Source organism: Diospyros lotus, chromosome 9 (genome assembly GCF_014633365.1).
Source record: "Diospyros lotus cultivar Yz01 chromosome 9, ASM1463336v1, whole genome shotgun sequence".
Classification (NCBI taxonomy): domain Eukaryota; kingdom Viridiplantae; phylum Streptophyta; class Magnoliopsida; order Ericales; family Ebenaceae; genus Diospyros; species Diospyros lotus.
In genome coordinates, this window is record NC_068346.1 from 1,161,366 (window position 1) to 1,172,801 (window position 11,436).

Below are 11,436 nucleotides of genomic sequence, written 5' to 3' on the forward strand. Positions count from 1 at the left end.
GCCATTAAGCCCTATGCGGGGACCTCTGACCTGATGGATCACCTTGATCTCTTTACCTCTCACATGATGATACAGGATGCCTCAGACGCAATGTGGTGTAGGGTTTTCTTGTCCACCCTGGAGGGGCATGCATGGGCGTGGTATTCAAATCTGGCCCATCATTCCATCCGTAAGCTTTGCGCAACTCCGAGGCAACTTTTTGGCGCATTTTGCACCTCTCCGGAGACATCGAAGGTCTACCATAGCCTTAGTAAGTATAAAGCAGAACCAAGGAGAGCCCTTGAAGGATTTCGTCTCACGATTTAATATGGAGGCCTTGAGCATAGAGAACTTTGACCATAGCGTAGCTATGGTGGCGTTCCAGAACACCCTGAGGCCTGGCCCTTTCGCCCAGTCATTAGCCAAAATGCCCCCGAGTACGTTCACGGACATATTAGGCCGAGCCACGAAGTACATAAATGTCGAAGAGGTCATGCAGGCTAAGAGGGCAGAGCATGTGGAGAAGAAGGATAAAAAGAAGCATCCGGAGGAAAGGAAGAATGACGATCGAAGGGAAAAGCATCATCCTCGGTGGTATTCGGGTGGTTTTACTCCTCTAAATGCCCCGAGGGCAGAGATCCTTGCTATTATTCAGGGTAAAGACTACTTGAAAAAGCCTCGATCGATTAAGACGTCGTCCGACAAAAGGAACCGAAGTAAATACTGTCGTTTTCATCGGGATCTTGGTCATGATACGGAGGAATGTCACCAATTAAAGGAGGAGATTCAGGAGCTCATCAATCGGGGTTTCCTGAAGAGCTACGTGGCCAAAGCAGGTGATTCTCGGGGAAGGAAGGACCAACGGTCGCGATCGAGGAGCCCCCCCAAGAGGGACCGCACGGAGGATCGAAATCGGACTCAGCGGGAGAGATTGCATCGAGGGGAAGATAATCATCCTCAGCCTCCGGTATTCCACACACTCGCAGCAAGGGAGGTCCCGATCATGAAGGGTGAAAGAGATGGTGCCGTCCGGCTGAAAAGATCGAGGAGTGTGGATCCAATTTCTTTTTCAGATGGCGACCTCCCGGGATACTCGAATCGAAATGATCCGCTGGTGATAACAGTCGAGATCGAGAAATGGGAGCTTCGGCGGATCCTCGCGGATCCAGGGAGCTCTTCGGAAATCTTGTATCGGCAGGCCTTTTTAGGCATGGGTATGAAATGACACAGTTGATGACAGCGAAGGTCCCTTTGGTGGGATTTGATGGTGAAGCCGTATACTTAGAAGGGATCATTCAGCTCCCATTGACGGTAGGGAGAGGCTCTCGAACTTCTCGAGTTATGCTAGACATCCTGGTGGCAGACGTGCCTTCGGCTTACAACATGATTCTAGGAAGATCTGGTCTCAATGCCCTTCGGGCCATCCCAAGCACATATCATATGATGGTGAAGTTTCCCACAGATAGGGGGACGGGCGAATTGCAGGGAGATTTGCGCTTAGCTCGCGAATGTTATATGGCCTCCATAGGCATCGCAAAGGATAGGGAAGCAGGGTCGCAAAGGGACGTTCCGGGCCCCCAAGCGAACCCCCCGAAGGAGGTCAGTTTCCTACTAGAAGGACCTGAAGATCCCAAAACCGCAGAGCCAGTGGATAAATTGGAAGAAGATTGCCCAAACCGATGCGTAAGAGTGAGTATGGAGTTAAAAGACCCGCTGAGGGGTCGGATAGTGTCACTCCTTAGACAGTATGCAGACATCTTCGCATGGACTGCTCGGGACATGCCAGGAGTAGATCCAGAGGTAATGACACACAGATTGGGGATCTGATCAGGCTTTCAGCCTGTCAAACAGAAGAAACGAAGCTTCGCCCCAGAGAGAGCTAGGGCAATCGAGGAGGAGGTTGCAAAATTGACAGAGGCGCGGTACATCCGGGAGATGGATTATCCAGATTGGTTAGCGAATGTCGTGTTGGTTCCCAAAGGGCAGAGCAAGTGGAGACTTTGTATTGATTTCACCGATCTTAATAAAGCCTGCCCAAAGGATAGTTACCCACTCCCGAGGATTGACGCCCTAATTGATGGAACTGCTGGATGTTCGCTTATGAGTTTCTTGGATGCTTTTCAGGGATATCACTAGATTCCGTTACACCCCGAGGACCAGGAGAAGACGGCATTTATTACCAACAAGGCAACCTACTGCTACACTATAATGCCTTTTGGTTTAAAAAATGCAAGAGCCATTTACCAACGCTTAGTAAATAAGCTTTTTCAACACCAGCTCTAGAGAAATATGGAGGCATACGTAGACGACATACTGGTGAAAAGCCTGGTGGCTGAGTGTCATCCGGAGGATTTGGAGGAGTGCTTCAAAACCCTTCGTAGGTTCCATATGAAACTTAATCCAGTCAAATATGCTTTTGGCGTTTCTGCAGGAAAGTTCTTGGGCTACATAGTACACCATCGAGGGATTGAGGTGAACCCTGAGAAGGTTAAAGGTATCATGGATATGCCAGCCCCAAGGAGTGTGAAAGAGATACAGAGCCTTACGGGCAGGATGACAGCCCTAGGCAGATTCCTTTCTCATTTGGCAGACAAGGGCCTTCCTTTCTACAAGGTCTTATCAAAGGCAAACAACTTCGAGTGGAATTCTGAATGCCAGAGAGCTTTCGAAAAGCTAAAGGAGCACCTGGCCACGCCCCCGATTCTTACCAAACCGAAGCCAGGAGAACCATTATATATATATTTGGCAGTGGCCAATGAGGCTATAAGCTCGGTGTTGATACGAGAAGAAGATAAGATCTAGATGCCTGTTTATTATGCGAGTAAGCGGTTGACGGGAGCTGAGATCCGGTATCCTCCTATGGAAAAACTGGCTTTCGCCTTGATAATATCTGTGAGGAAACTCCGACCTTATTTTCAAGCTCATACGATTATAGTGCTTACTAATCAACTTTTGAAGCAGGTCCTTAGCAAACCAAAACTTTCAGGGTGGATGTTGAAGTGGGCAGTGGAGCTCACCGCCTTCGACATTGAGTATAAGCCGCGGCCGGCTATTAAGGCACAGTCGTTAGCAGACTTTATTGCCGAAGGGATAGGAGCTCCCAAAGGCGCTGAAGAAAACCAGGGACCATGGCTGGTGGCAGTAGATGGAAGCTAGACCTCGGGGGTTAGAGGAGCAAGATTAATGATAAAAAGTCCCGAAGGGCAAACATGGCCTTATGCTTTACATTTTGAATTCCGAGTGTCTAACAACGAAGCGGAATATGAGGCCTTGTTGGCTGGTCTGAGGTTGGCTGAGCAGTTGGGAGCTCAAAATGTCGAGGTGAGTTCAGATTCTAATTTAGTGGTGCAACAGGTGAATGGAGAGTATGAAGCTCGAGCAAGTCACATGGCGCGATACTTGGCCATGGCCAAAGAGCTGATGGCACGTTTCCAACACGTAAAGGTGGAGTACGTCCCTCGGGCTATGAACACGGAGGCGGACTTGTTATCCCGAATCGCTTCTTCTTCTTTCCCTACGAGCTCTCGGGAAATTCGGATCGAGTCTCTTCCGCAAAAGAGTATCGAAGAAGTGGCGAATCAGTTATGTGTAGAGGACGAGCCTAGCTGGATGGATCCTCTGTCATCGTATTTGAGAGAAGAGAGACTCCCCGAAGACGAGTCGGAGGCTCGGGAGATTAAATGAAAAGCCCAAAATTTCGTGTTAGTTAGTGGGGAGCTATACAGAAGGTTTTTTTCACAACCACTACTCAAATGTATCCGACCCTGCGAGGCAGATTATATCCTACGGGAGATTCATGAAGGCATATGTGGAAGCCATATCGGGGCTTGGGCTCTTAGTCAAAAGGTTCTGCGGCAGGGATACTATTGGCCAACGATGGTACGAGATTCGGAGCAGCTAGTCAGGACCTGCGATCGATGCCAGAAAACGTCTAATCTGGTCCATGTGCCGACGGTTGCACTAGCTCATCTGGCTACGCCTTGCCCCTTCGCTCAATGGGGTATTGACATCCTGGGGCCTTTTCCCCCAGCGGCTGGCCAAGTTAAATATATCATGGCTGTTATCGATTATTTCACAAAGTGGGTCAAAGCTGAGGCAGTGGCCTCTATTACCGCCCGGCGAGTGAAGCAATTTCTATGGAAGAATGTGGTCTGTCGTTTCGGAATCCCTCGGGTACTGATCTCTGACAACGGCACTCAATTTTTTGATCGGTCTGTTCAGGAATGGTGCCAGGAGTTGGGAATTAGGCAGCAATTCACCTCGGTAGCTCATCCCCAGGCCAATGACCAAATTGAGCTTGCCAACAGGACTTTGTTGCATGGTTTAAAAGCGAGGGTGGATAAGGCGAAGGGTAGTTGGGTGGAAGAACTATCGAGCATCCTATGGTCTTACCGAACCACGGTGAAGGCCTCCACGGGAGAAACTCCATTCAGTCTATGCTACGATTCAGAAGCGTTAATCCCAATTGAGATCGGAGTACCTACCCTGAGAGTAGAGCTATTCAACCCAGAATCCAATGAACAAGTTTGAGGGACAACCTGGACCTCCTTGATGAATTTCGTGATCAAGTGAAGATTCGACAAGCTGCTTACAATCAACGCATAGAGAGATACTATAATCGAAGAGTAAAAGCACGAAATTTCCTGCCGGGAGATTTGGTACTAAGGCGAGTAGATGTTCAGAGAGCCCGAGAAGCAAATAAGTTATCACCAAATTGGGAAAGTCCTTACAGAGTAACAGAAGTTCTCAGCCTTGGTGTATACAAACTGCAGACCCTCGAGGATACACCGGTGAAAAACGCGTGGAACGTGTAGAACTTGAGAAAGTTCTATCAGTAACAATTCTTTATTATTTTCACATGATCTGATAGTAATAATTCTTTATTACATGTCTGGGCGGTAGTATTTTCTTTGTTGCTTTCGTATGCTATCCAGGAATAAATTCATTTTTTCTCCTATGCGTAAAAACTCGTCGTTTCCAAAGACTTGGGAAGGCACATCAGAGTAAAAAGAAAGATTTGACATACTCCCAATGGGGCTAGACCCCTCAGCAAAAACAAAGGATCAGATGTGATCCTCGGGGGGTCCGAACCCCCGACAAAAACAAAGGATCAGATGTCATCCTCGGGGGGTCCGAACCCCCGGCAAAAACGAAGGGTCAGATGTGATCCTCGAAAGGTCCGAACCCTCGGCAAACACAAAGGATCAGATATGATTCTCGAAAAGCCTAAGCCTTCAACAGATATAAAAAGATTAGATATGATCCTCCCGAAGCTCAACCCCTCGAAGAAGATACGGGGATCAGACGTGATCCTTGGGGGGCCGAACCCTTTTTAGCAAATGGCAAGACCAAGTTCTGCGATAAACAGGGGTGGCAAAAAGGAAGGATCAAGCCTGATCCCCAACGGTCTTTTCTTGTTCTCGATAAAAAGCAGAGGAAACAAGACAACAAAAAGGCAGTAGCAAAAGAAAATCATGCGAAAAATCTAAAACTTTTATTATTGCGACAACAGGTTTGGATACAAAAATATCTACTCTAAAGAGGACAAGGCGACAGCAACGTCGAAAGGGATGGAGTCTACATCCAGGTTTGGGAAGCGCTCTTTGACAAGTTTCTTCATGTGCTCGAACCCGCCCCGAAGAACTTCTTCTAGTTCCGCGGTATAAGCTTCGGAGCTTCGGAAATCCTCGCGAATCCTCGCGACCATTTTGAAAAGCCACTTGAGCATCCTTGAGGGCGGATTGAAGTTGGACATGAGCAGTGCAAAGGTCTTCCTTGCACCGGGAATAAGACTCCAGCGCTTCGACCTATCCTTTCTTGGCCTCCTTCAGCTCTAGAGTAAGCATTTTTATATCCTCCTGAAGCTGGTTATTAACGCCCTTAGTGGCGTCCAGTTCCTCCCTGAGCCGGGAATTGGCCTGATTAGCCTCGAGCATGTTCTTCTAGACTAACTCCAGGTCCTCGCGCACCTGAGCTTCGGCTTCGTTGGCGAGTTGGGCATCTTTCTACGCCAGCTCAACAGACTTGGTTAAAATGTGAACGCGATGTTCAAGACTCGACAGTTGGGAGGAGAGGGACTCAAGCCCTCGGAGCCTTTCGACCTCGGACTCTAGGGAAAGGATCCGAGCGTGAAGTTCGGATTCTCGTCGAGAGACCAAACCTTGGAACTCTGTAAGGTTCTGGGGAAGACAGAACATGGGTTAAGACTCACTCGCATAAAAAAGGGGGCATCATCAAAAGAGAAAAGAACATGATCATACCCTCAGAATCTCGGCGCTGTAGTCCGGTTCGTTCGGGGATCGTAGGGTCCCCGATAGGATCAGAGCTGTTGAGGGAACATTGGTGGCTTCAGGAGCCGGAGGCTCTGAGGGAGTGGCAGCCGGGGAGGTGGTCTCCATCCTACGGCATTTTGTCCGGCGTGCTAATATTTCCTTCGTTGATAACGCTGAAGCCTCTTCCAGCGAAGCCTCCCCCGTCAGCTCTGAACGCCCCGCTGGTGCTAATGGCGTTAATATTCGTTTAAAAACTGAACTGATAGGGATGTTGGGAGACATAGCAGTGGACTTCGTACCTGCCAAGGTTTGTTTTTTCTGGGCCTCTGTACGAACTGCAGCAAACACCTGTGCGATGGTTGCCGAATCATCTTCATGAGGGATCGGCGAGGGTGCAGGCATGGTGGAGGTTTCCTGCTGCGCGTTCGGGGGGTCTCTGGTCTAAGAAGCGAGAGGTTCGGAAGATGGGCCCCCCGAACCTCCAGTGGCGTCGCTCTTGGAGGCCTCTTGGAAGGTCCGGGGATCTCCCTCCACCGCTCTTCGCGACCTAGAAGGTGTTGAGGGTCTCTTATTCTTCCTGCCCTTCGGAGCTCGCTCGGGAGGTACAACCCTCTCCGACATCCTCTAATTGCTGGGAGGAGCCGAGGGGTCCTTACTCCCGGGGAAGTCCAAAATCATTTCTCCGGTGATAGGAGAATACGATATCTCCCAGAGCTCTTCAACTGAGAATGAGATAACGATAAAAATCAGATACAGAAAAAGGAAGAAGAGGGAGTAAAGAAGAGGACGAAGGAAGAAGAGCTCACAGTTTTGGCCATCTAAGCCCGCCTTGGTAAGGCTGGGATTGGAAAGCCATCCCTCTTCCCAGTTCCGGCTGTTCTTCATAAGTCGGCAGGTGGAATCTTCGATGGTCTCAACACTCGGACGCTTGTGCTTGGTATCTAGAGTCCACTCGTTGCAGACAGACCAGATTTCTGGAGAAGAGCCAGATGGCCTAGGGCGGACGAAGATGAAGCGCTCTTTCCAATCTTCAGAATCTTTCGACCCGCCAGATTGCATGAGAGTCGAGGCAGAAATCTCAAGTTCGGGATACCCCTTGCAGGCGAGGAGGCGGCCATCTTTTACGATTTGGGGGGAGATGGAGATCCACCCTCCTGGGTCGCGGTTGGTCGTGAAGAAGTAGTCGAAGAGGTCCCCGGTTGGCTCAATTTTACCAGTATGGCAAATAAGGAGGAAGCCCATCAGGTATCGCCATCCGAAGGGGGACAACTAGGCAGTAGCGATGGTAAGATGTTGAAGTAAGGACATTACTCTTCTTCGGGGGGGAAGTCGAAAGCCCTTATCGAAAGCACACTTGTAAATGCAGAGGCGGCCGACGACGGGATGGCACGCTCGCAAGTGGCTATTGAACTCCACTTCCCACTCTTCGGGGATGTTGTATTTTTCTCTGAACTGCTGACACTCCGTCTGGCTCATCCATTGGCATGGAATAGAGGCGACAGGGTGTTTTTCCCACTCAATAAGCTCCGTGCCGGCGGAATTGAACTTCCCGAAATCGATTATCGCCATAGTAGAAGGGTAGTAGAAAGAAACGCAGAAAAAGGGAAAAAAGCTTACTGGCATAGGGAAAACTAAAGCTGAAGGAAAGTCGAGTGGAAAAAGAAATAAAATGGGTGAAGAGTTCCTATTTAAACTGTAGGAGTAAGAGACCAAAGGACGAGCAATAATGGGCATTAATCACCCCGAGTTGGCAGAGCTCGAAAGACGAAAAGGCTTTGGACAACGCATTGGGAAAGGATATCGCCGTCAAAACCAATCGATCCCCGTGCCCTCCTGACACGTGCAAAAAAATAAATAAAAAATAAAAAATATGACCAACTCTTCGGGCCTTATAGATATCAATCGACAAGAAATTAGGAGGAGGAGCCTTGAGAGCTTTACCACTCCTCGAGCCCTTCAGGCCGAAGAGCTCAAGAAGTGGGGGGCAAGTGATGAGGAGAACGCCCTCGGTCTCATAATTACGCCAATACCCCAGGTAGATATCCAATGGTGGCCAAGACATATGTGTCCTAATGGCATGGGGTATGGTAAGCCAATTGAAAATGCCTTAATTTTCACCATGCCTTGTGAAAATGCTACAACTCAAATCACTTATTCTGTTATACAAGTAAATATAGTATTTTGATGTTATAAAATTTTATTAATAAAATAAACTTTTATAATACTTTCTATATATTTTGTTTGAAAAAATAAAAACCAATCCAATTTATAGGATTTCAAATCATGACTTTTAATTTAGAATTAATTTTTTTATATGTTGTGACTAATTAAACCCAAAATAACTTTCCCTTCAACACGTGACATTCACTTGGGTCAAAGGAAAAACAAATTATTATATTAAAATAATTTTTTATAAATACCTTTTTAATAAAAAATAAAATATTAAAAAAATAATAGATGATCTTCGTTAATTCCACTCCAACACTTCAAATTCCTAAAATTTCAATTTGATGATAAATTCACAATCAACTATCAAGAATGTTAACTTCTTCTCGTTCTTCATCATTATCTTCAACTTGACAATACTGCAATAATAAATCAAACTTAACTATGGAAATTATTTTTTTATAAAAAAATTTTAATATAATAAATTATTTTTAAAATTTACAATATATTGTACAATAAATTATCTTTTTTTTCTTTTAAGCCGAGTGAATGCCACGCGCGGGAAGGCTAATTGGTCACAAAATAGAAGTATTGGATTAATAAAGTCATAAATTAAAAATTAAATAAAAAATCGTAAATTAATAAGGTTATAAATTTAAAATTAAGGCCGAGTCACCGTAATTAAAAGAGCATTAAAATATGCGGCCCATTGGTTGGAGATGCCGCCCATTGTTTTCACTCGGATGGGTCCCCCAATCCCATTCTGCGTCTCTCTATATAATTCCCCTGAGCCAAGCTTCCTTTCCTTTCCAATACGTCTTTGTCGGCGAACTCGTATAGCGTCCAAATCATCGTGATCACCATGGGCCAGTTGACCGCCGTGAAGCCGAGCCGGAGCGACGAGGTACTGGACGCCAACGAGCAAGCCCTGATCACCGAGCAGGTCAAGGCCAAGTTCGATTCCATGGCCCCCAAGAGGCCCGCCAAGCCCTGCCGGAGCGAACCCGAGTCGCCGTCTCCGGCATCTTACTTTTCCGGTGCGAATCTGCCTCCGCCGGAGTTCGAGAAGCTCCGATCGCTGCAATCTCAATCTCAGGGAATAATTTCGGGTTCCAATACCGCCGCTGACGAGTTCGTGGAGACCCAGTATTACCAGCAATTGGATTCTATCGACAAACAACACCACACCGTACGTATTTTTTCTTTGTTTTGCGGCTATTTCTGAGGTCGATTTGGGTGTTCCTCTGTTTGTTTATATTGATCGGTGGTTGACTTTTGCCGTGATCATATCGCACGGAATCACTGTCATAGAGGCTTAATCTCTATCAGATTTGAATTCAAAAAGATGTTGACAGTTTCTCTTGAATTGAGCAGACGGGGAGTGGGTTCATAAAGGTAGCCGGAGGCGGCGCCGGAGACGGTTACGGTCTCCGGGTGGAGAGCGGCGGCCATGAAAATGGAGATCGTAGAGAGGCGGTGTTCAGAACCAACCCTGCAACCAATGACTGGGTACCCGCCATGGAAGACGATCAGGTACTTGAAATCAAATCCACCGTTATTAGACTAGACAAGTTGTTGATACCCAATTATCTGAATAATCTAAGGGTTAATTCCCGGATCATGGTTTTTGTTGGTTAGATCGGCTACGTTTCTGGGAAGCCGAGCCGGAGCGAGAGTGATTAGGTCGCCGGCGACGACGGAGGAGAGAACGGAGTTATGGTTGTGGGAATCAACGGAGACGGAAGGTGGTGTGGATAAGGATGTGTTTGGTGGAAAGATTAAAGAATTGGCTGGGTGACTGACTCTTTATTTTAATGCTTTATGCACGGACTTTCTTCATCCCCTGTTGTTATCCATAAATGATTCATTGTTTCCGCTCTTAAATTATGGATGAATGGTTCTGTTTGGTTGCCTAGAAAATTGTACTGAAAGCAAGCACTACTTTCTGCTCCCATTGTCTGCCAATGGAAAATGCTATTCGTATATTAGTTGGAATTTAAGAAGCTAATATCTAAAAGCTCCTCGGGAATTCACTGTTCTCGGCAAAAGCACCGAGGACTAATATATGATGCTAATATGAGATATGATATTATATTATACATCATTATTATAAATAAATAAATAAATAAAAGCTTAGTACATATAGTTATATTTTAATAATTAAATAATATAATATTTAATTTTTAAAGTGTAAAATATTAAGATTTGATTTTAATATAAATTTTTAAGATTTTTTAAATAAAATTTAGGGGTTTTTTTTATGTTTTTAAGTCATTTTATAAAATTTAAGTTTTTTTAAATCTTTTTATAGAATTTAGGTATTTTAATTTGATTTTTTATTTGTTTATTTTTTTTTTTTAATTATTTATAAATTTAATATTATATTTATGTATTAAATTTAATTTAATATATTTTATTAATGTGATTTTTTTTATACGACGTGTGTATGTGATATAAATAATAATTTTTTTTTACTTTTAATCATATAAGAATTTAAAATAATAATTTTAATTAATTAAAATATTAAATCTTGCGTTTTGTACTTTAAAAAATAAAGAGACTTCAATGTATATTATGCCATAAAAAAATGGAAGACAGCACATCAAGCTTGAGCATTCATGGCTAGCTTCAGGTTTAGAGGGAGAGAGAGTCAGAGAGATAGAGAACCCTTCTTCATCACCTCACGTGCTCTGCACATGGCTTCCAGCGGCTCAAGCTTGGGAGTGGGGAGCCCTTTCCCTTCCCGCCCACCGTCTCCCAGTCAAAGCACTGGATCAACAACCCCAGGCCCAGACCCAACGTCGTATGGGCCAGCCCAATCCCCTGGACAGGTCCTCCTTCCCACACCAAACGGCACCAAATTTAGGATCCCATTTCCTGCCCTTCGAACCTCTCGGGCTTAAATCACGTGGGCTCGGCCCAGACCCTGGGTCCCTGTGAATGGCCCATGCATTGACCCACAGCACCGTACAATCGGCGGACGGCGCGTGGGGTAAAAGCAGCGGCCCCGGCGAGAATA

At 45.9% G+C, this 11,436-nt stretch overlaps 3 protein-coding genes across 3 annotated transcripts; all 3 read left to right on the forward strand.

The window, feature by feature from the left end:
* Nucleotides 1-307: 307 nt before the first annotated feature.
* LOC127809987 (uncharacterized) lies at nt 308-1,204 on the forward strand. The gene has a single exon (XM_052349202.1). It carries the CDS (start codon nt 308-310, stop codon nt 1,202-1,204), a length of 897 nt encoding a protein of 298 aa, XP_052205162.1.
* Nucleotides 1,201-2,115, forward strand: LOC127809988 (uncharacterized). Its single transcript, XM_052349203.1, has 2 exons — nt 1,201-1,779; nt 1,831-2,115. Exons 1-2 carry the CDS (start codon nt 1,201-1,203, stop codon nt 2,113-2,115), a joined length of 864 nt encoding a protein of 287 aa, XP_052205163.1.
* A 7,085-nt stretch (nt 2,116-9,200) lies between these two features.
* Nucleotides 9,201-10,402, forward strand: LOC127809474 (uncharacterized). Its single transcript, XM_052348288.1, has 3 exons — nt 9,201-9,606; nt 9,792-9,950; nt 10,056-10,402. Exons 1-3 carry the CDS (start codon nt 9,280-9,282, stop codon nt 10,098-10,100), a joined length of 531 nt encoding a protein of 176 aa, XP_052204248.1. The 5' UTR covers nt 9,201-9,279; the 3' UTR covers nt 10,101-10,402.
* Nucleotides 10,403-11,436: the final 1,034 nt, after the last annotated feature.

What these genes read in the sequence shown, in the direction of transcription:
- LOC127809988 (XM_052349203.1), top strand. Translation starts at nt 1,201, where the DNA reads ATGACACAGTTGATGACAGCGAAGGTCCCTTTGGTGGGATTTGATGGT. An exon ending in TGCCAGGAGTAGATCCAGAG is followed by an intron (nt 1,780 to 1,830) that starts GTAATGACACAC and finishes CCTGTCAAACAG; the next exon opens with AAGAAACGAAGCTTCGCCCC.
- LOC127809474 (XM_052348288.1), top strand. Translation starts at nt 9,280, where the DNA reads ATGGGCCAGTTGACCGCCGTGAAGCCGAGCCGGAGCGACGAGGTACTG. An exon ending in TCGACAAACAACACCACACC is followed by an intron (nt 9,607 to 9,791) that starts GTACGTATTTTT and finishes TGAATTGAGCAG; the next exon opens with ACGGGGAGTGGGTTCATAAA. An exon ending in CCGCCATGGAAGACGATCAG is followed by an intron (nt 9,951 to 10,055) that starts GTACTTGAAATC and finishes TTTGTTGGTTAG; the next exon opens with ATCGGCTACGTTTCTGGGAA.
- LOC127809987 (XM_052349202.1), top strand. Translation starts at nt 308, where the DNA reads ATGGAGGCCTTGAGCATAGAGAACTTTGACCATAGCGTAGCTATGGTG.